The sequence below is a fragment of the Muntiacus reevesi genome, chromosome 4, assembly GCF_963930625.1.
Source record: "Muntiacus reevesi chromosome 4, mMunRee1.1, whole genome shotgun sequence".
Lineage (NCBI taxonomy): Eukaryota > Metazoa > Chordata > Mammalia > Artiodactyla > Cervidae > Muntiacus > Muntiacus reevesi.
The window spans coordinates 116615784-116636566 of NC_089252.1; the positions used below are offsets into that span (position 1 = coordinate 116615784).

Below are 20783 nucleotides of genomic sequence, written 5' to 3' on the forward strand. Positions count from 1 at the left end.
GGACAGGTCAGAAAAAGAACATATGAAACCTCTCTAGCCCAGACCCACAGCGTAACCAGGAAAGTGCAAACGTCACAGATTTCAGGGAGTGGTCAGTGGGGGCGTTAACATCTTGGACGAGCAGAGCTGCCTGGACCCCAGAACAGAGGCGGCGTGATGTCAACTCGGGTCCCCCTGTGAGGGCAGACCACCCTCAGAGCAGCAGCAGAGACCCTGCTTCCAGAGGAGAGGGGGGCGCCCTAAAAAAGGCAGGTTTCCTGAAGGCCTGGTGACAAAGGACAGGAAGGGGCAGCTAAGATGAGGGCCCTGTTCGAACAAGGTGCTGTCAGAGAATCAAAGTTGACGGACCTGTAACTAACCAAATCAACATGAAAAGAAAGGAAATCACACCGAATAAGATGTGCCAAGAGGGAAGAAACTCTTGCAATGAAGGAAGAAATTGAAAGCCATGCTCCCTGGAGCAACTCCGTAGAAATAAATTTGAAACAACCTAGATAAAACTGATAATGAGGCAAAACTAACCCCTAGAGAGACAGAGATTTTAAACACAAATTCCCATAAGAGAATTAGAGAAAAAAATAATAATAATCCACTGCCAGGTCCAACTGCTTTCTTAGAGAAATTCTTCCAAACCTTCAAATTTCAGATAATTTCAATGTTACACTGCTTAAGATCACAGCAATGGAAGGAAAACTTCGAAATTTTTTTTATGACATGACTATAGCAGTGTTTTCTAAACCTGGTAGAAGTTGCATAAATACAAAACCACAGACAACCAAAACAAAAGTATGAATAAAACAATAGGAAGCATCTAACGATGCATTAAATATAAACAAACATATAGTTGTCAGTTATACTGTGGGGGTTAATCCCACCATGGTTTATAGTTGGCCCTCAACACCCCCAGATTCTACCAACTTCGGATTGTGTTCTGTAGTGGCGGTTTTTTTTTCTATTTTTAATATTTTTTAGTTGGAGTATGGCTTCCCCAGTGGCTCAGCAGATAAAGAATCCACTTGCAATGCAGGAGACGCAGGTTTAATTCCTAAGGTGGGAAGATCCCCAGGAGGAGGAAATGGCAATCCACTCCAGTATTCTTGCCTGGAGAATCCCATGGACAGAGGAGCCTGGCGGGCTACAGTCCACGGGGTCACAAAGAGTTGGACACGATTAAGCACGCACGCATAGTTGGTTTTCATTGTTGTGTTTGTTTTGAGTGTACGGCAACCTGATTCAGATTCTTTTCCCATATAGGTTATTGCAGAATAATCAGCTCCTGTACTGACAGTAGGTCCTTGTTGATTGTCTACTTTATATATAGCAGTGTGGTCAGTCACTCAGTCCAACTCTTTGTGACCCCATGGACTGCAGCACACCGGGCTTCCTTGTCCTTCACTATGTCCCTGAGTTTGCTCAAGCTCATGTCCATTGAGTCGGTGATGACATCCAACCATCTCATCCTCTGTCATCCCCTTCTCCTCTTACCCTCACTCTTTCCCAGCATCAGGGTTTTTTCCAATGAGTTAGCTCTTTGCATTAGGTGGACAAAGGATTGGAGCTTCAGTTTTAGCATCAGTCCTTCCAATGAATATCCAGGGTTGATTTCCTTTAGGATGGACTGGTTGGATCTCCTTGCTGTCCAAGGGACTCTCAGGAGTCTTCTCCAACACCACAGTTCAAAAGCATCATTTCTTTGGCGCTTGGCCTCATTTATGGTCCAACTCTCACATCCATACATGGCTACTGGAAAAACCATAACTTTGACTGTATGGACCTTTGTCAGCAAAGTGCTGTCTCTGCTTTTTAATATGCTGTCTAGATTTGTCATAGCTTTCCTTCCAAGGAGCAAGTGTCTTAATTTTGTGTCTGCAGTCACTGCACTGATTTTGGGGCCCCAGAAAATAAAACCTGTCAGTGTTTCCATTTTTTCCCCGTCTATTTGCCATGAAGTGTTGGGACGGGATGCCATGATCTTAGTTTTTTGAATGTTTGAATGTTGAGTTTTCACTCCTCTCTTTCACCTTTGTCAAGAGGCTCTCTAGCTCCTCTTCACTTGCTGTCTTTAGAGTAGTATCATCTGCGTATCTGAGGTTGCTGGTATTTCTCCCAGCAATCTTGATTCCAGTTTATGCTTCATCCAGCCTGGCATTTCGCATGATGAACTCTGTATGCAAGTTAAATAAGCAGGGTGACAGCATGCAGCCTTAGTACTGACGTGAAGTGAAGTGAAGTGAAGTGAAGTTGCTCAGTCGTGTCCAACTCTTTGCGACCCTGTGGACTGTAGCCACCAGGTTTCTCTGTCCATGGGGTTCTCCAGGCAAGAATACTGGAGTGGGTTACCATTTCCTTCTCCAGAGCATCTTCCCGACACAGGAATCGAACCCAGGTCTCCTGCATTGCAGGCCGACGCTTTTGTATTAAACCTCCCCTGGTCAAATGACCCTGACCCCTGGACTCTGATGGATGCAAAACGGGTGCCGGTAGAGGTACCAGAAAATAGCCCCACAATGATGATGGGAATCGGGAGCTGGTTGTGGGGAGCCCTGGACTTGAGTGCCTCCCATGGGAAAAGGGGTGCTGGAGGTCCAGGCATGCAGTGGCTGTCACCTCTAATGATTGGATGAAATGCCACTGAATGGGCACCTTTGGAGCCCCAGAAGGGCTGCCCCTTGAGACTGAAGACAGTAATGATGACGACTCATTATAGGAAAACGCAGCGTTTATTGCAGGTGCCAAGCAAGGAGTCCAGGTAGCCAGTGCCTAAAAGGCCTGAACTCCCACACGGCTTTCAGGAAAAGGTTTATAAAGACAGGGTGAGGGAGGGGGTTATGGGGTGTGCAGTCAGCTTGTGGACATTCTTCTGATTGGTTGGGGGTGAGGTCATCGGGATTTAGCATTATCAGCCTTCTGGTTCCAGCCGGTGTGCGGTCTGCGTGCTTGTGGGCAGCAGGCAGTTAAATTCTCCCACCTGCTGGGGGTTTCAGGATCTGCAGAAAGGCTCAAAGAGCGTGGCTCAGAAAATCATCTATTGCCCTTGCCATGTGCTCAGTCGTGTCTGACTCTCTGCCACCCCATGGACTGTAGCCCGCCAGGCTCCTCTGTTCATGGGATTCTCCAGGCAAGAACACTGGAGTGGGTTGCCATTTCCTCCTCCAGGTTGTCTTCCCGACCCAGGGATCAAACCCGTATCTCCTGCATCTCCTGCACTGCAGGCAGATTCTTTACTGCTGAGCCATCAGGAAAGCCCCTCTATAGCCTTGGAGGAGGAACTAATGGTCCTTGGCTTTGTTTAATGGCTATTCTTTTGTCTTGCTTGACTGTCTTCCTTCCTTGCTTCAATTTCTCACTTTCTGATTAAATGTATTCTTCGACTAAGGATTGTCTACAGACAGAAGGCAGGTGGAGGACGTGGGGGGAGAGCCCTGTTCTAGAAAGACCCCATAGGGTCTTTTTTGTGGTTGCTCGGTCACTCGGTGGTGTCTGACTCTTTGTGACGCTCCCCACCCGCCCCATGGACTGCACGGACCCCATAGGGTCCTTCTCGGTCACAATAGTATTCCTTTAGAGCCTGTAGTCTTACTGGCTGTCAAAGCCATAACCAGGGAAAGGTTTTAAAGGAGAAATACCTTGGCATCAGCTTTGGGTCTGAAAGCCATCTTTCACCCCACGGTCTTCCTTCTCACTTTGCTTTTTGAAACCCATCTTGCGGGTCTGGAAATCAAGCTAAGCTCATTATCTTTAACACCCATGAGGAGCTAACATAGTACAACTAGAATGTATGGTGAGCATTTATTCCCTGAAACATTCTTCTATCCAGAGAAGAAGTGTTGGTGACCAAAGGCTGCTTTATCTCACAAGCTGGATTCACACACTTAAGTGGACTTTGCATCCAAGCCAGGGAAGTCCTTACTCATCCACATTAGGGGGCCATCCTTCATTCTAGGGAGTACATCTTAGTAAATGGCACCCCAAATGATCCTTTTCTTGTGACCTAGAGTTCAGACCCCAGATCTGGACTAGAAGACCTGAAAACCCACTGCGGTCAGCACCCAGAAGGGGAGTTATTTGTAGGGCAGTGCTGGGCATTTACTATAGTCTGGAGAATATTGGGTGAGTCAGTGAGAATATTGGGTCTTCAGGAGAAAAAGAAAAAACAAAAACTATTAATTACAGTACATTACAGGGGAAGATGCTTCTCCGGTGGCTCAGTGGTAAATCTACAGTGCCAATGCGGGAGACACAGGTTCGATCCCTGGGTGGGGAAGATTCCCCTGGAGAAGGAAATGGCAACCCACTCCAGTGTTCTTGCCTGGAGAATTCCATGGACAGAGGAGCCTGGTGGGCTTCAGTTGCAAAGAGTTGGAAAGGACTGCGCCCGCACACACAGGGAAAAGTACAAAATGAGGTCCTTAGGTGAGTTCCATTTGGTTATTTCTCCTACAACTGGGGAAAAAAATGAATTCAAGTGAACGCCAAGTTCTATGAAGCAATTAAGAGGAGCAATTTTTCCTTAAAAGAGAACAGACTTATCAATTGGTAATTTTTGACTTAATGCCAACTATCTATGGTCCTATAATTGGCATTTACAACAGAGAGAGGATTTTGTGCACTTCTTTCTCAGGACCGTGTGTGAATCTACAGGCCAGGCCCTTCCCGGAGGTAGGCAGTGTAGAAATACAGAAGGGATGCAGAGAACACAGAGTGTAGCCTGCTAGGCGTTCCAATTTTAGTGTATATGCTGCCCAAGCGAGCACTGCTAGGTGTTCATATTGAGCTTTAATGGCGAGCCAAGTTTATTCTTTATCAGCTCCTGCTGAATGAGCACTGAAAGCTCTTTGAAATGTAGGGACTGACTTGGGGCCTGAGCTGTCTCTATCTCCCCAGTTCAGTGGGTGAACCTTTAAGATGAATTTTCACACCCCCACGTGCCCTCATCATGCTCCATGATCCAGTTTGCAGTCTCACAGTCGCTGGCTTGAAGGATTACCAAAAAATGTTGTTGTTGATTTCAAAGAAATGTTACTGCTGATGCCTGAAGCCTTTGCTAGAGCCCCGGGGTTTTCTGGCCAGAGGCTGACTGCAGCCTCTGACAATGACCCTGCCGGATCTCGTGGTGGGCTACGGTTCCGCTCCTGCAGGTGTTAGGGTGTTGGACTGTGCCTCCCCAAGTATGTTTCCTGGGAGTTATTTGTTCGAGTTGCAAGAGGAATAGTCTGCAATAAGTCCCTTTTGCAAGAACTGGCACTGCGTCTTCTAGGGTGTTTCCCACGCATTAAAGATGCTGGCTTTGCCACCTGGCCATCTTCAGATAAGATTTCAGGCTCTGCTGGCATTTGTGCAAACAGGTAAGACCCCGGTGAGTTAATAAGCTTATTCGGCTCTTACATTACAGCAGTTGCTTTGCAAATTCTGGTGGTTTCACCAGAGCATTTGTATTATTTTAACATGCGTTTCATAGCATAATAGTAGGGCAATACAGGCTTGGTTGGATCTTAGGCTATTTTGACTTTTGAAACATAAGGAAAAATCAAAGCTGTATTGTTTTCGTCTTTGTTAATGCTGTTACTGTTTCAACTCTCCCGAGATTTTGAAAGGCTGTTATCACTGCGACCAAGTTTAAACTGAAGAGCCTCTATTTTTAGATTTTCTTGTTGTTCTTTAGTGGCTAGGGTGTGTCCAACTCTTTTGCGACCCCATGGACTGTAGCCCACCAGGCTCCTCTATCCATGGGATTTCCCAGGCAAGAGTACTGGAGTGCCTTGCAGGCGGATTCTTCACCTCCTGAGCCACCGAGGAAGCCTAGACTTTTTTTTTTACCCCCTCTCCCAGACCCTGAAATTTACAGTGTGTGGAGTGGGAGGAGAATTAAACATTAGCCCACTAAATTTGCATAGGAATCCATGTTTGTGTTGATTTCATCATTTGATAGGTGTTGAAACAGATTCTGGAGTAGGCCGTGACTTACCTGGTGGAGGAGGAAGGGGAGGAAGAGGATTGGTGAAGACACGTAACCAGGCAGAAGGACTTAGACACGAGTCAATCCAAAACACTCAGACTGACGATCGTGCGTAGGAAGGATGGAGCAGAATGCCTGAGAACTGGGCACCTGGGTACCAAGGGCCATGCTTGGTGCAACCTGGACCTCAGGGTGGGTCCCCCCATGGAGCAGCTGGCAGAGGCAGAGAGGGAGACCAAGGCGTGACGGGGCTTCCGACCTCCGTCAGAATGATTTCGTCCGATTTCGGATCAGCCAGCAGCAGAAGTGAGAGAGAACAAAAAGGACCAACGAGAGATCCCCATCTGCCCACCGAGTTTGCCGGCGTGTGCATGGGTGCTCGACTGTGTCCGACTCTTCTGCAACTCCAAGGGCTGCAGGCTGGCCTTCCTCTTTTGGAGGAAAAGACCAATATTGGAAGAGCTAGACTCCTCCTGCCTTGTCCTGCCAACCGAGGGCAGATTCCTCTGCCTCCAGCCAGTAGAAGAGGAGGCAGCAGAGAATGACCGCTCGTTCTTCAATTCCGGTCTCTTAAAGCCGGGAGGAAGTCATACGGATTCCAGACCACAGCCGGAGCTCGGGGTGTATTGGCTCTGAGACTGCCCAGCCCTGGCGTACTTTTGGGCCCTCTTCAGTTCTGTGTGCCCAGAGCCACACATCCTCCTGTCTGAGTCTGGCAGGCCGCTCTAACAAAGAACCACAGGCTGAGGAGCTTAGATGATCAATCGGCTCACACTTGTGGGGGCTAAAAGCCCAAGGTCACTGTGTTGTCAGGATTGGTTCCTCATGAGGGCTGAGAAACCGATCCAGGCCTTGCTCTCAGCTTCTGGGGTTGGCTGGCCCTCTTAGCCTTCCTTGGCTTGTAGCAGCATTACCTTGAACTCCGTTTTCACCTCCACACACACACCATCCCCCTGGGTACATGTCTGTGTCCACATTTCTCCTGCTTACAAGGGCACCGGTCATGTTGGAGTGGGGATCCACTCCACCCCACTGTGACCTCTTCCTAACTTAGCTCATTGCACAGCTGCAGTGGAATGCCATAGGAAACCCTCTTTTCAGGGAAGGTCACGTTGTCAGGTTCTGGGGTTAGGATGTCAAGTAATGAATCTTGTGGGGTGGGGTGGGGGACACAATTCAACCAACAACACCTCATCACCTTTGTGGCTTTCGACAAGCCAGTGACTTCCATGTTCCCATGATAAAGGGGACAGATACACATCTGAAAGGAAAGGAAGTACCAGGGAGACATAACCTGTGAGACAGAGGGCTCTGAAGGACACCTCTCTTCCTGTAGACTTTTGATGTCAGGACGAGGCGTCAGTCAGCTTCTCTCAGCAGGAAATGGCACTGGTGATACCCGTGCACGACTCACCTGTGAGCCCATCATTAGGACGCTAAGGGCAGAAGCCTCGACTAGACTCTCTTTTTCCCAGGACTGACTATTGCCCGTGCAGCCTTGGAGCAGGAGACAAGGCCACCTCTTGCCCTCCTCTTCCGTGGTAGTAAATTTCTCCACGACCTTCCCATTGTGTGGCTTTCATGCTGAGGAGGGAGGGACTAGTTTCCTACTCAGACAATGTGCAGAGGTCCAGAAACAAGCATCCTGGTGTGCTAAGACCCACTCCACAGCCACTCCGGGTTGTTTGCTGATACGTCATGGACGGGAACCAGTTATGACATGATCGGAGAGGTACGTCCATGGTGGGTGTTTTAAATGTGAACTCTTGAAATTCTATGTCTAAACCAAACTGTGTACAAATGACATCCTATTTCTCAAAGGCTAATACTCAAGTATAAGAGGGAATACTTGACCCAGTTTTTAATTTTTATATTATTACCAGAAAAACAATGATCATTTACTGTGGTAGATGCTATCGTATGGATTTAGCTAATCCTCATGAGAATCCTGTGAGGTAAGTGACGTGATGTTCATTTTTACAGATGGGGAAACTGAACTTAGACACTGGCAAAGTAGTGGTGCTCCAAAACGTTTTCCCCTGTACATGCTATTAGAGTACGTAGAAATTATGCCTTAACTTTTTCCTAATTTTTCTTCTGGAAACTGAATTTCTCACTTGGTCAATTCAGGGAGGATCCAGATAAATTATTGGATAACTTGATTGATTAGACTACTTGGTTTTTTTTTTTTTTTTTTTGGCCCAAATGTTCACCAGCTCAAAGTTAAAAGCAAGCAGTGTCACTTCTGCAGAGGTGGTTCACAGGCCGTCATTACCAAATGCCTTCTTGAGAAGCTGAATGATGACATTGGCAAATATTGACCACTATGAAGAAACCAACTGACGAGGCTTCACAAGTTAAAGACAAAAATAGACACATTGCAGAAGTTGCCTGCAAGGACAGGTATTTTGCAACCAAGAATGTTTTTGAACTCTTTTTTTTTCCCCTGATGATCTGTCACTGATAAGGATAGAGTAGGATAGTCAGTTTAGAAATCTCACTAGAGGATTAAAGACAGAGAATTTTAAGGGAGTTTGGGAGACTGTTATAAGCTAATAACCACTCAAGAAAAGAATCCAGTAACCTAACAAAAATCTACACTACTTTGGAGGAAGATCTGGTGCACCCAAGCACCAGGCACACTCAAGCCACACACCCTGAGAGTTAAAACACAAGACAAAAGATATGGGATCTGAATCTTGTTCCATGAAGAGTTAAAGTTAATGTTCCTTTAAGAGTAGCATTTTTTGCATTCAGCTGAGACAGAAATACAGGTGAAAGGGGAAAGAAACTAGATGAAAGGGTACATTCTGCTGAGACCTAAGATGAATTGCCACATTTTAGACTATGTGACCACACATTTTGCTTAGATAAATATGATTTAAATAGTGCCAGGACAGCCCCGGTTAGACCACATAGACTCTAAGGAGGAACTAATGATGCTAAGCCTTGATAGCTGCCCAAGAATGAGGAGGAAGGTTGTCTTCCCTCCCCGCTTTTTCTTAGATGATAAAGAGGTAGCCCTCTTGTTTCTTGGGGCTGTGTTCCCTTGCCAGTCTGCTTGTATCTCTCACAAATGTCCTATGCTAACAGACTCACTCTTTGCCTATCACTTTGCCTCTCGTTGATTTCTTTCTGTGACCAGACTTCTATCTGTGAACCTGAGCTTCAGTAAGTCCTGACACCAGTTGTGGTTTCAGTTTAAATGACAGTGGGTTCGAGTCCCTCCCAAGAAGGAATGTGGCTTCATCATCAAATGTTTACCCTAACAAGTCCATCTTTCACTGGGCTGGGCACAGCACGTTAAGATTAAAGCGCTGCTCCTTATTCCTTGAGTTCTGATGGAGGCAGAAAGCATTTCCAGTATGACAAAGGCCTTTAGGGCATTTCGGGGTGTGTGGGGGGTGCCCCTCCTCCTGTCCTGTCCCTCACCCACCTTCAGGCTGGCGTTTTCCAGGGACGTAGTAACTACAGGGCCTTATCCAGGCTTCTTTCTGGTGCAACACCCCTTTCCTTTTCCTCCGTCTCCCAAATGTGTGACATACACGTAAGCTATGAAGCAAAACCAGAGGAATCCTCGTGAATAGACCATTGACTTGCAACAAGGACTGTAACCGTATGTGCACGCCCTTCAGAGATAACCAATACCGTGAATTTCCCCCATCTCTGCTTTTAAAATAGGTTTAAATTTATTTCTATTTAACATTGTTTCATATTTATTTTTATGTTATTTATTTGTTTGGCAGTGCTGAGCCTCTGCTGTTTCTTGAAAACCTTCTCTAGCTGGGGAGAGCAGGGCCTTCTCAGTGCCGGGGCCTCCCTTGTGGCGGAGCACTGGGCGCCGGGCGCAGGGGCTTCTGTAGTTCTGGCTCAGCTGTGCCTTAGTGGCCCCAAGGCTTGTGGGGCTGGGGGGATCGTCCCCGGACCAGAGATTGTTCTGCCCGTAGTCCGAGTCCCCGGTCGGAAAAGAAGACTCCTCGAAGCAATGCACCTCGCAATAGGGGAATTTATTACTGACTCGAGCCAGGGCCTCCCGCCCTCACCAGGTGTGTGAGGAGGAAAGGCCCCAAGCCCCAGTTCTCTCGGGTATTTATTAGGTCAAAACAAGCAGCAGGTAGCTGGCGCAAGCGGATTGGTCACACAGTGGGTAGTTGGCCGCAAGTGGATTGGTCACACAGTTGCAAGGTGATGTTTGTTGGCCCAACGTGGGGCTTTCAGCTTTCCCCCGATAGATTCCCTTTTTTCTGGCTAGGCATATGTTGATTTGCTGGCTCCAGGAGGCCTGATAATTATGTTACCCCGGGAAACCAGGCCTACTCCTAATCTAGGCTGCCTGTCATGGCGTTAGCCGTGACAGCCTCACAAGATCTATTAACGCAGGTCCTCTGCGTTGGCAGGAAAAGTCTTAACCGCGAGACCACCAGGGAAGGCCCCGACCCCCACTCCTCAGTCTCACTCGGTCCCTGCAGCCCCAGCCGGTGACTGACCACGCTTGGCAAAGACCGCGGGTGTTTGACTGCGGTACCCCGCCCCCCCCCGCCGCCGCCGTCCAACCAGCGAGCCGTCCAGGGCTGGAGCCCGAGGCCGCGCAGGCGCATTGGTGGCCGGGGGAGGGGCGGCGCGGGCGGATGGCGTCATCGGCGGCGCGAGGTCGGCGGGCAGTGATTGAGGCGCCGGGGAGGCAGCCCCAGAGGCAAGAGCGTCTCCGCGGGCAGCATGAGCGGCTGTGGGCTCTTCTTGTGCTCGGTGGCGGCGCGCTTCTGCCGCACCCCAGCGGCCTTCACCGTGAGCCGGCGCCCGCTGCTCACCAGTCCGCCCAGCCGAGCTTTCGCCAAGGATCTCTTCCTGGGCAAGATCCAGAAGGTGAGGCGGCGCCGCGGTCTCTCTGCCTTCTGCCCTTTCCGCGGAGGGGCGAGTGGAGCCCGCTCCAGAGCCCCACACGCTGCCTCAGAAACGCACCTGAAGGCGGGGAGACCCTGGCTGAGGTGGGCGCTGAATGACCCTTTGCTCAGCGTTCCGGCCCCGAAGTGTGTATGTGTGTGCGTGTGTGCGCGTCCGTGCGTGTGTGCGTGTGTTGGGAAGCCCCAGTGAGATTGTATATGCGTGGAAATACTTTATTAAGCCCGGCCCCGAAGTGTGTGTGCGTGTGCGTGCGTGCGTGTGTGCGTGTGCGTGTGTGTGTGTGTGTGTTGGGAAGCCCCAGTGAGATTGTATATGCGTGGAAGTGCTTTATTAAACTGCCGTATGTGGGGCAGATGTAAGAGACCGCAGATTGAGGAGTCAGTACTGGCTGCAAAACCTACTAGTGCTGTGAGCTTGGGCTAACCAGTCCTGTGAAGTTGCTCCCAGCTCTCTGACATGAAATAGTAAAAAGCAGTCTTTATCCCCTCCTACAGGTAGCCGGAAAACCAAAGAAAAATGTGTGTAAAGTGCTTGGAGCTTGGCTGCGATGTTGGCTGGTTCTGTGCTACTTTAGGAGTTATTCCTTGGTTTCTCTAGAGCGTTCTTTAAGGTTGTCAGGCATTACAGGTGCAGACACTCAGACTGGAATGGTTTGCCCTGCTAAAAAGTGCAAAGCTAGGCCTTTAAAAGTTAGGGAAGCCATTTCCCCCAAAACCTGGGGCTGTGTGGTGCTCCGTCCTGGGAACTCGTGCCTCCCAGCAGCGTGGGGAAGAAAGAATACACATGTTTTATGCTTCCCTTTCTCCAAACCTTTAGCACCGTCTCCCCCATCAGTCTCACCTGTTGGTCTTGCTTCTTGTTTATTGAGAAAATGCACCCATTTAGGTAAGAAGTTCCACCTCTACACTTACCTGCTTCCCACATGTGGTCTGCATTCTCTGCATTATAGTGGCAGCCAGACCCCCAAGCCTTCTCAGCTGCTCGGGGGCATTGGTCCCTTCTTGGCTCTTTGACATCTAAACATTGGCCGGCATTTCTGACCAACTCAGTTGGAGTGGGAATTGTCTAGGCTCAGTCTGTCTTCTCATCTCTAACCATTCCTCTGATGATCTAGTTTAGTATCATGCCATCAGTATCCTGAAGGTGCACATTTATTTCTCCAGGTGAGATTTTTCCCCTGAGCTCCAGTCTCTGTGTATCTACCTTTCCAGTCAAAAGCTGCACTTGGGTATTACTCGGCATCGCCTGTCATCCAAAACTGAGTTCCTGGTCTCTCCACCTGATCCTGCCTTTCCCTCTGGTCGTCTTATTGCAGATGGTGGTGACTCTGCCGTTCCACTTGTTCAGGTTGTAGCTGAAAGGGAGGTCCGGCTGCTCACCTCTCAGAAGTCAGTAAAGAGGCCAGATGGGTGGAAAGGAAAGTTTGCTTTATTTTGCATGCTGACAGCCAGGGTTGGAGGTGGGAGGTGGGGGGCCTGTCCAAAGGCCGACTGTCTTCCCCCACCCCCCCTGCAAACAAGAGCTTTTATAGACTGAGGGAGGGGGTACATACAAAAACAGCTCTGACAGTCATCTTGAAATTGCAGCACCATCTTGGTTGTTTTAAGTACAGTTAGTCTTCGATTCCTGGAGTGCACCCCACTCCAGTGCTCTTGCCTGGAGAATCCCAGGGACGGAGGAGCCTGGTGGGCTGCAGTCCATGGGGTTGCTAAGAGTCAGACACGACTGAGCGACTTCACTTTCACTTTTCACTTTCATGCGCTGGAGAAGGAAATGGCAACCCACTCCAGTGTTCTTGCCTGGAGAATCCCAGGGACGGCGGAGCCTGGTGGGCTGCCGTCTATGGGGTCGCACAGAGTCGGACACGACTGAAGCGACTTAGCAGCAGCAGCAGTCTTCAGTTCCAGGGTCAGTTTCCATTTCCGTGAGGCCAGTTCTCGAAATTATAGCAGCTTATGTCATGGCTAGAGTCCAGTCATGATGAAGTTAACTTCTTCCCCCAGGTGGAGGTTTCAACATCTCTAAGAGAGCTCACAGGCTATGACTCAGAATATTATCTATAGCCCTTGAGAAGGGACTAAATGTCCTTGACTATGCTTAATGAGTACTTTATTATTTGGTCTCCTTTGACTCTATCCCTTTGTTTCTTCATTTTCTCATGCTCTGATTAAGCTCGTTCTTTGGCTGAAGACAAAAGGCAGGCTGAGGACATGGTAGGTCAAGGGCCATAGGGTCCTGCTCCATTTCAAGGTCAAATACCTGGCGGTGCCTCTTGTCATAATCCACATCTCTTCTGACAGCAGATCCTAGCTTCTCTACCTTCAGGTTCCATTTCGAATCTGACGACTTTTAAGCACTTGCACTGGTACTGCCCTGGTTCAGGCCAACATGGCCTCTCAGCATTGTTGGGGTTTGAACAGCACCATGGCAGCAGAGATGCTTAGAATCTCAACCTGGAAGGAGACCGTCATGATCACGCTGTTGTCCCCCTGCCCTCAGAGTGTTCCGAGAGTGCCCGCGGGTCTCCTGTGGGAACCCGTGGGAGGGATCTGGGTGACTCTTCTCCCCATTCACAGCCTCAACCAGGAGCAGCTTGGCTTTCGTCCGTGTTACATGTGTGGTTTCTACATATGTAGAATAATTGGAAAAGCCAGTTCCACTGGTTTCAAAAATTTGAAAATTGCAAATGAAATTGAACCGAGCACCCACAAAGCACCCCATTCAGACCCTGAATATTGCCATCAGAGATTCATTCTCACGTATGCTAGAGACCTCTCTCCTGGCGGGTTCTCCTTTGGTTGGAGTTTAGGCCAAACTGATCCCACTCTGTTCTCTTTTCTCACTTGGCTGCTGACTGATTCCAGAATCTTCTTCCTGTAATGCAGCCATTGCAGCAGGCCTAGGTGAGCCAATGAGGCTGTGCAGGCCAGTGCAGTGGACTCAGCTTCTGTATTCAGCTCAAGAGCCGGCTTTGTTCTAAGTGGCTGCAGAGTGCTGACAGATCAGCGTGATTTCCTTCCAGACCCCCTGAGGGGCAGGGTCAAAGATGGCCTGGAGGCAGGGGTTCCTTTTAAGTCAGCTCTCAATTTTGGCTGGAATCCACCCTTCACCTGTACAGGCGGCCCAAGAAGAGAAAACAGACTTGAGAGCCTGTGGGCTGGAGGGAGGAGACAGGACTCCTCTCCTTTCACTAATTTTCACCTGGTGAGAGGTGCTGTGAGGAGAGGCCGGGCTCCTGGGGGCGGCTTGGGGGGTGGGACATCACTTTTCAGCAGGCGCTGGTCAAATCCAGAAAGTCAGGTTGTGCTGGCAGCTGAAGGGGAGGGCAATGCCCAAAAACTAGAGGGGCTGAGGTCTCAGTGGGATGATTTTAGGCGACATAGAGCCTCGTGGGGAATCCAGGCTCGGGTAGAAGCCCCGGCTGCTCCCTGGTCAGTCACTGCATGTTCAGGACACGTCATCTCATTTGAGCCGCACAGCGGCCTACTGAGGCGTCACCTGTAACGAGAGAAACTGATGCCGCGCTCCACAGCATCAGAGTCTGGGCTGCATTCAGGCTGGTGAGGCTCCTCAGCGGGGCCTCCTTTGGTGGCCCTGCCTCCTGGCATGCTCAACCCAGGTAGCAGGGGTCAGGGTCCTCAGACGGAGGGGCGGTCCTAGAGCACGCAGCTGCGCAGCAGCCCACCAAGAAGTCAGACGTTGCGACCACAGTATGGTCTTGTCAGCGGCAGCATCTTTAAGCTCACGGCATAACTAAGGTGAGCTTTGATGAAGAGCCTTCTCGTCCATTATCTTCCCTGGTCCTCACAGAGACCGTCTGTGTTTTCTGGGTGAGAAAGTGGCCTTGGGAACGGGGGAAGGGGTCCGACTCAGAACGCCTTGCACAGCAGGGACCGTGCTGGAGCTGGAAGCCTTCGCCCAGGCTCCCTGTTTCATAGGAGTCCTCGTCACTTCTTGCTAAGGAGAGCTGATCAGGATCGGGGATAATCTGGGTCGGGGAGGCGGCTGGACCGAGGTGCTGGGGTCTGACACAGGTCTTGTGTCCCGCGCTCCTGCTGAGGCGAGCTGTCCAGGCCCTTCGGCCCGCCGACGGGGACACAGGCGCGCCCTTTCCCTCCCTGTTGACTGATGTGGCCGCGGTGGAAGGCTGCCCACAGCTACATCTTTACTGTGTTCATCATTTTCAGAAAGAAGTTTTCCCGTTTCCAGAAGTTAGCCAAGACGAACTTAAGGAAATTAATCAGTTTGTGGGACCTGTAGAAAAATTCTTCGCCGAAGAAGGTATGTAGGCTTCTCTTTAGCATTACAGCTTTCCATTTGCAGGGTGACGCTTCTGTATCTATTTTTTTACACACTTTTTTGTTCGTGTCTTCTTGGCTGCGCCGGCTCTTTGTTGCCGCACGCAGGCTTTTCTCCAGTCCCGGAGACCGGGACTCCTCCCTGATCTCAGCGTGCAGGCTTCTCACTGCGGCAGCTTCTCTGCGTTGTGGAGCACAGCCAGGGATCAAGCTGTGCATCACAGGGCAGATTCTTACCCAGCGGAGCCCCAGGGAAGCCCTGGAAATGCTTCGATATTTAGTAGTAGAAGCAGTGTTCATTAATCAGAAAAACAGTGCTGTTGGCATATTTTGCTTAGAAGATCATTCCAGCTGCTCTTTAATCATAAGCTATCTAGTTCATTGCTTCTGAATGTATCTTTACATTTAACATTTAACATTTCCACACAGTTGCTGACTGACTGTAAAATACAATACAAATGAGCAATTAGAAAAATGAAATAGAAAGCAGAGCAAAACATGTACAATCCCAGCCCGTCAGTCACACGCTTGACTGTGTGCAGTGGCAGATTGCTGTCAGCGTCTCTGAAGGCTCACTCGCGATTTCTGTAACTTCGCTTGTTAGGCGGCAGGGAGGATCAGGGGGCCAGACCTCAGATTGGAGGCACCCGTGTGGACCACAGGGCTCCTCCCCCAGGCGCTCAGCCCTTAGCGGAGGCAGTGTCCTTTGCCTGTGGGAACGCCGGAGGGCTTGAGTGAGGACAGACTGACAGCAATATAATACACTTTTAAAGAGCCTTTTCCCTCATAACTTGTTACAAAGTACTGAGTGTAGTCCCCGGGCTATATGGTAGGTAGGTGGGTGGTTATTTTGTATATAGTAGGTGTATGTTAATCTCAACCTCCTAATTTATCTCTCCTCCCTCCTTTCCCCGCTGGTAACCATAGGATTTTTTCTGTGTGTGCGACTCAGCCTGCTTTGTCAACAGGGTCTCTCTCTCTTTATTTTTAACTGAAATATAGTTGATTTACAGCGCTGTGCCAGTTTGCTATACAGCGGAGTGACTCAGTTACACACATACAGACATGCTTTTAAAATAGTTTTTTCATTATGATTTACCACGGGATATCACTGTCTCCCCATGTTATACATGAGGACCTTGTGGTTTATCCATCCTATGTTTTCAGCTTCTGTCTGCTAACCCCAGCCTCCCACCCTCCCCCTCCCCCAACCCCTCCGCCTCGGCAACCACGCCTGTGTTCTCTGTGTCCACGATTCTGTTTCCCTTTCATAGAGAGGTTCATTTGTGTCCTCTTTTAGAGTCCCCCTGTACGTGATATCATGGTGTTTGTCTTTCACTTTCTGGCCGACTTAGTATGATAATCTGCAGTTGCATCCATGTTGTAAACGGCGTTACTTCATCTTCGTGGCTGACTAGTAATCTGTTGTGTGTGTGTGTGACCGCGTCTTCTCTGTCCATTCATCTGTGGGCGGCACTTAGGCTGTTTCCACATCGTGGCTGCTGTGGACATGGGGCGCGTGGATCTTTCTGAATTACAGTTCTGTTGAGGTGTATTCCCAAGTGTGCGATTGCTAGCTCATACGGTAGTTCTATTTTTAGTTTTCTGAGGACCCTCCCTACCATTTCCTGTAGTGGCTGCACCAATTTGCATTCCCACCAACAGTGTAGAAGAGTCCTCTTCCTCCACACCCTCTCCAGGATTTATTGTTACTAGACTCTTTGATGAGGCCGTTCTGCAAAGTGGGCTTCCCTGATGGCTCAGCGGGTAAAGAGTCTGCCTTCAGTGCAGGAGACACAGGTTCAATCCCTGGGTAGGAAAGATCCCCTGGAGGAGGAAATGGCAACCCAGTCCAGTGTTCTTGCTTGGAAAACCCCATGAACAGAGGAGCCTGGTGAGCTGCAGTCCAAAGAGTTGCAAAGACTCAGACGTGATTGAGCACAAGCACACACACACACACATCCTGACCAGTGAAGTGGTACCTCGTTGTACTTCTGATTTGCATTTCTCCTGTAATTAGTGATTGTTGAGCATCTTCTCAGCTGCCTCTTGGCCATCTGTATGTCTTCCCTGAAGAAATGTCTATTAAGGTCTTCTGCCCACTTTTCTTTTTTTGGTAGTAGTAATAGAGACACTGTTTATTGGGATAAGACAAGATAATTTCCAAGCTATGCATGAGAAATGTGGTGGTGGTTTAGTCACTAAGTCGTGTCAGACTCTTGGAACACCATGGACTGTAGCCTGCCAGGCTCTTCTGTTCGTGGGATTCTCCAGGCAAGAATACCAGAGTGGTTTGCCATTTCCTTCTCCAGGGGATCTTCCTAACCCAGGAATCAAATCTGGGTCTTCTGCATTTCATTTACCGACTAAGCTACAAGAGGAGCCCAAAAGAAATGTAGCAACAGAGGAAACTATGGTGGTGGTTTAAAACAGAATGATGCAGCCTAAAAGTGAAAGTCACTCAACCGTGTCTGATTCTTTGCAACCCCGTGGACTATACAGTCCATGGAATTCTCCAGGCCAGAGTACTGGAGTGGGTAGCCTCTCCCTTCTCCAGGGGATCTTCCCGACCCAGGAATCAAACCCAGGTCTCCCACATTGCAGGCAGATTCTTTACTAGCTGAGCCACAGGGGAAGCCCAAGAATGCTGAAATGTGTAGCGTATCCCTTCTCCGGAGGATCTTCCTGACCCATGAATCAAACTGGGGTCTCCTGCATTGCAGGCGGATTCTTTACCAGCTGAGCTACCAGGGAAGCCCTAAGAAATGTATCACTTGCCAAATTTACAACCCTCCATGTTTTATCTCTTCTGTTTCACATGCTTTCTAATACCCAAGATACGTATTCTGTTACTACAGTCTGTTTTCATAACACTTCTAAGGTAAGAGATTAAGTGGTTTGGGCTTCCCGCATGTGTTTGTAAGGAGTGTAACCGCTTACAGTGCTGGGTCAGTTTCTGCTGTATGGCGTGCGGACCAGCCCCAGGTGTACCGTGCCCCCTCCCTCGTGGACCTCACTCCCCGCCCTGGTCGTCACAGAGCCCGGGCTGCGCTGCCCGTGCTGTCGAGCGGCTCCTCCTCGCCGTTTTCCAGGAGGCGCTGTGAGCACGTCAGCCCTGACGTCCCAGCGTGTGTCGCTCTCCTGTCCCCTTTGTCCACGCGCCCGTCCTCCACGTCTTCGTCTCTGTCTCTGCCCTGCAAACAGGTTTGCCTGTTCCATTTTTCTAGACTCTGTATATTAATATATGCATTAATACATGTTGTTCGTTCTTCTCTTTCTGACTTCCTTCACGCTGTATCACAGCCTCTGGATCCCTCCACATCACTGCACATGACCCAATTTCATTGCTTTTTGTGGCTGAGTAATGTTCCATTGTGTATATGTACCACATTTTCCTTCTCCGTTACTCCCCAGATGGCCACCCAGGTTGCTTCCATGTCCTGGCTGTTGTAAAGAGTGCTGCAGTGAGCACTGGGGTACCTGTGTCTTTTGAGTTAAGATTTTCTCAGGGTGTATGCCCACGAGTGGGATTGCTGGGTCGTGTGGTATTACTCTTTAGTTTTCTAAGGGCCCGCCAGGCTGTTCTCTAAAGTGGCTGTGTCTATCTGCATTCCTACCAACAGTGTAAGAGGGCTCCTTTTCCTCCACACCCTCTCCAGCGTCTATTTTTTTTGTGGTTTTTGATGACGGCCGCTCTGACTGATGGGGAGTGGTACCTCACTGCAGTCTTACATCTCTAGATTTCTGTGGGTCTGCATCTCTCTAATAATTACTGATGTTGAGCATCTTTTCATGGGTTTCTTGGCTCTCTGTACATCTTTAGAGAAATGTCTGCTTAGGTTTCCACCCATTGTTTTATTGGCCTGTTTGATTTTTTGATACTGAGCTGTGTGAGCTGCTTGTGTATTTTGGAGATTAATCCACCAGTTGCTTTATTTGCAAATATTCTTCCATTCTAAGGGTGGTCTTTTTGTCTTTATGATTTCCTTTGCTCTGCAGACACTTTCAAGTTTAATTTGATCCCATTTCTTTATTTTTGTTTTTATCACTCTAGGGAGTAGGTCAGAAAAAATCTTGCAGTGATTTATATCAAAGAGTGTTTTTCCTGTGTTTTCCTAAAAGAGTTTTGTAGTATCCAGTCTTACATTTACGTTTTTAATCCATTTGAGTTTATTTTTGTGTATGGTATTAGGAAGTGTCCTGGTTTCATTCTTTTACATGTAGCTGTCCAGTTTTCCCAGTACCACTTATTGAAGAGGCTGTCTTTTCTCCATGGTATATATTCTTGCCTCCTTTGTCATCAATTAGGTGACCATAAATGTGTGAGTTTTTCTCTGGACTTTCTATCTTATTCCATTAACATATATTTTTGTTTTTGTGCCAGTACCATATTGTTTTGATTACTGTAACTTTGTAGTATAATCTGAAGTCTTAAAAAAAAAAAAATCTGAAGTCTAGAAGCTTGATTCCTCCACCTCCATTTTTCTTTCTTAAGAGTCCTCTAGCCATTCGGGGTCTTTTGCATTTCCTTACAAGTTGCAAAATTTATTGTTCTAATTCTGTGAAAAATGCCATTGGTAGTTTGATAGAGATTTGCAACGAATTTGTAGATTGCTTTGGGTAGTATACTCATTTTTGTAATATTGATTCTTCCAGTTCCACAACATGGTGTATCTCTCCATCTGCTTGTGTCATCCTTGATTTCTTTCCTGAGTGTCGTATAGTTTTCCAAGTATAGGTGTTTTGTCTCTTTAGGTAGGTTTTTGTGTCTATATTTGTCAAAGATACTGGTCTGTAATTTTCTTTTCTTGGTGGTGTTTTATTATCTGGGTGATGGGGGCTTCATAGAATGTCTTTGGAGTGTTCCCTCTTCAATCTTTAGAAGAGAGAGAAGAATTGGTATAAGTTCTTCTTTGCATGTTTGGCAGCAGAATTTACCTGTGAAGCCATCTGGCCCTGGACCTTTGTTTGTAGGAAGTTTTTGTTTGTTTTTATAGATTTTATTTCAGTTCTGATCATTGATCTGTTCATATTGTCTATTTCTTGATTTAGTTTTGGTGATCTACTTTTTTATTTAGTTTTGATGTTTCTAGAAAACTGTCCATTCACGTTTGTGGACATGTAATTGTCCACAGCATTCTCTCAGTTTTTTTCCCTTTTATTTCTGCAGTGTCGGTTGAAATTTCTCCTTTTTCATTTCTTATTGTGTTTATTTGGATTTTTTATCTTTTCTTCTTGATGAGCCTGACCAGAGGTTTCTCTATTTTATATATCCTTTCAGAGAACCAGCTCTTGGTTTTATTGACTTTTTCCCTATTGATTCTTTAGATTCTGCTTTATTTCCTCCCTGGTCTTTATTATTTTCTATCTTCTGCTGACTTTAGGTTTTTTTGATTCTTCTTTTTGTAATTCTTTTAGGTTAGATTGTTTACCTGAGACTTTTCTTGTTTTGAGAGCAAGGCCTGAATTGCTGTGAACTTTGCTCTAAGCACTGTTTTTGGTATGTCCCATAGATTTTGTATGGTTTTATTTCCCTTGTTGTTTGTCTCAGCTATTTTGTAATTTCCTTTATGATTTCCTCTTTGACCCATTTGTTTTCCAATAGCGTGTTGTTTAGTCTCCATGTA

At 48.0% G+C, this 20783-nt stretch overlaps 1 protein-coding gene across 4 annotated transcripts in view; it reads left to right on the forward strand.

Moving 5' to 3' along the window:
• The first annotated feature begins 10585 nt into the window (after positions 1-10585).
• Positions 10586-20783, forward strand: part of ACAD9 (acyl-CoA dehydrogenase family member 9) — a 51657-nt gene continuing 41459 nt past the window's right edge. For 3 of the 4 annotated variants that reach the window (XM_065934008.1, XM_065934009.1, XM_065934010.1), the window contains exons 1-2: positions 10586-10819; positions 15046-15139. In XM_065934008.1, the coding sequence (XP_065790080.1) occupies positions 10673-10819; positions 15046-15139 (241 nt within the window). In that variant the 5' untranslated portion in view covers positions 10586-10672. The remainder of the gene's footprint in view (positions 10820-15045; positions 15140-20783) is intronic. The other variant, XM_065934011.1, reaches the window with a different exon arrangement.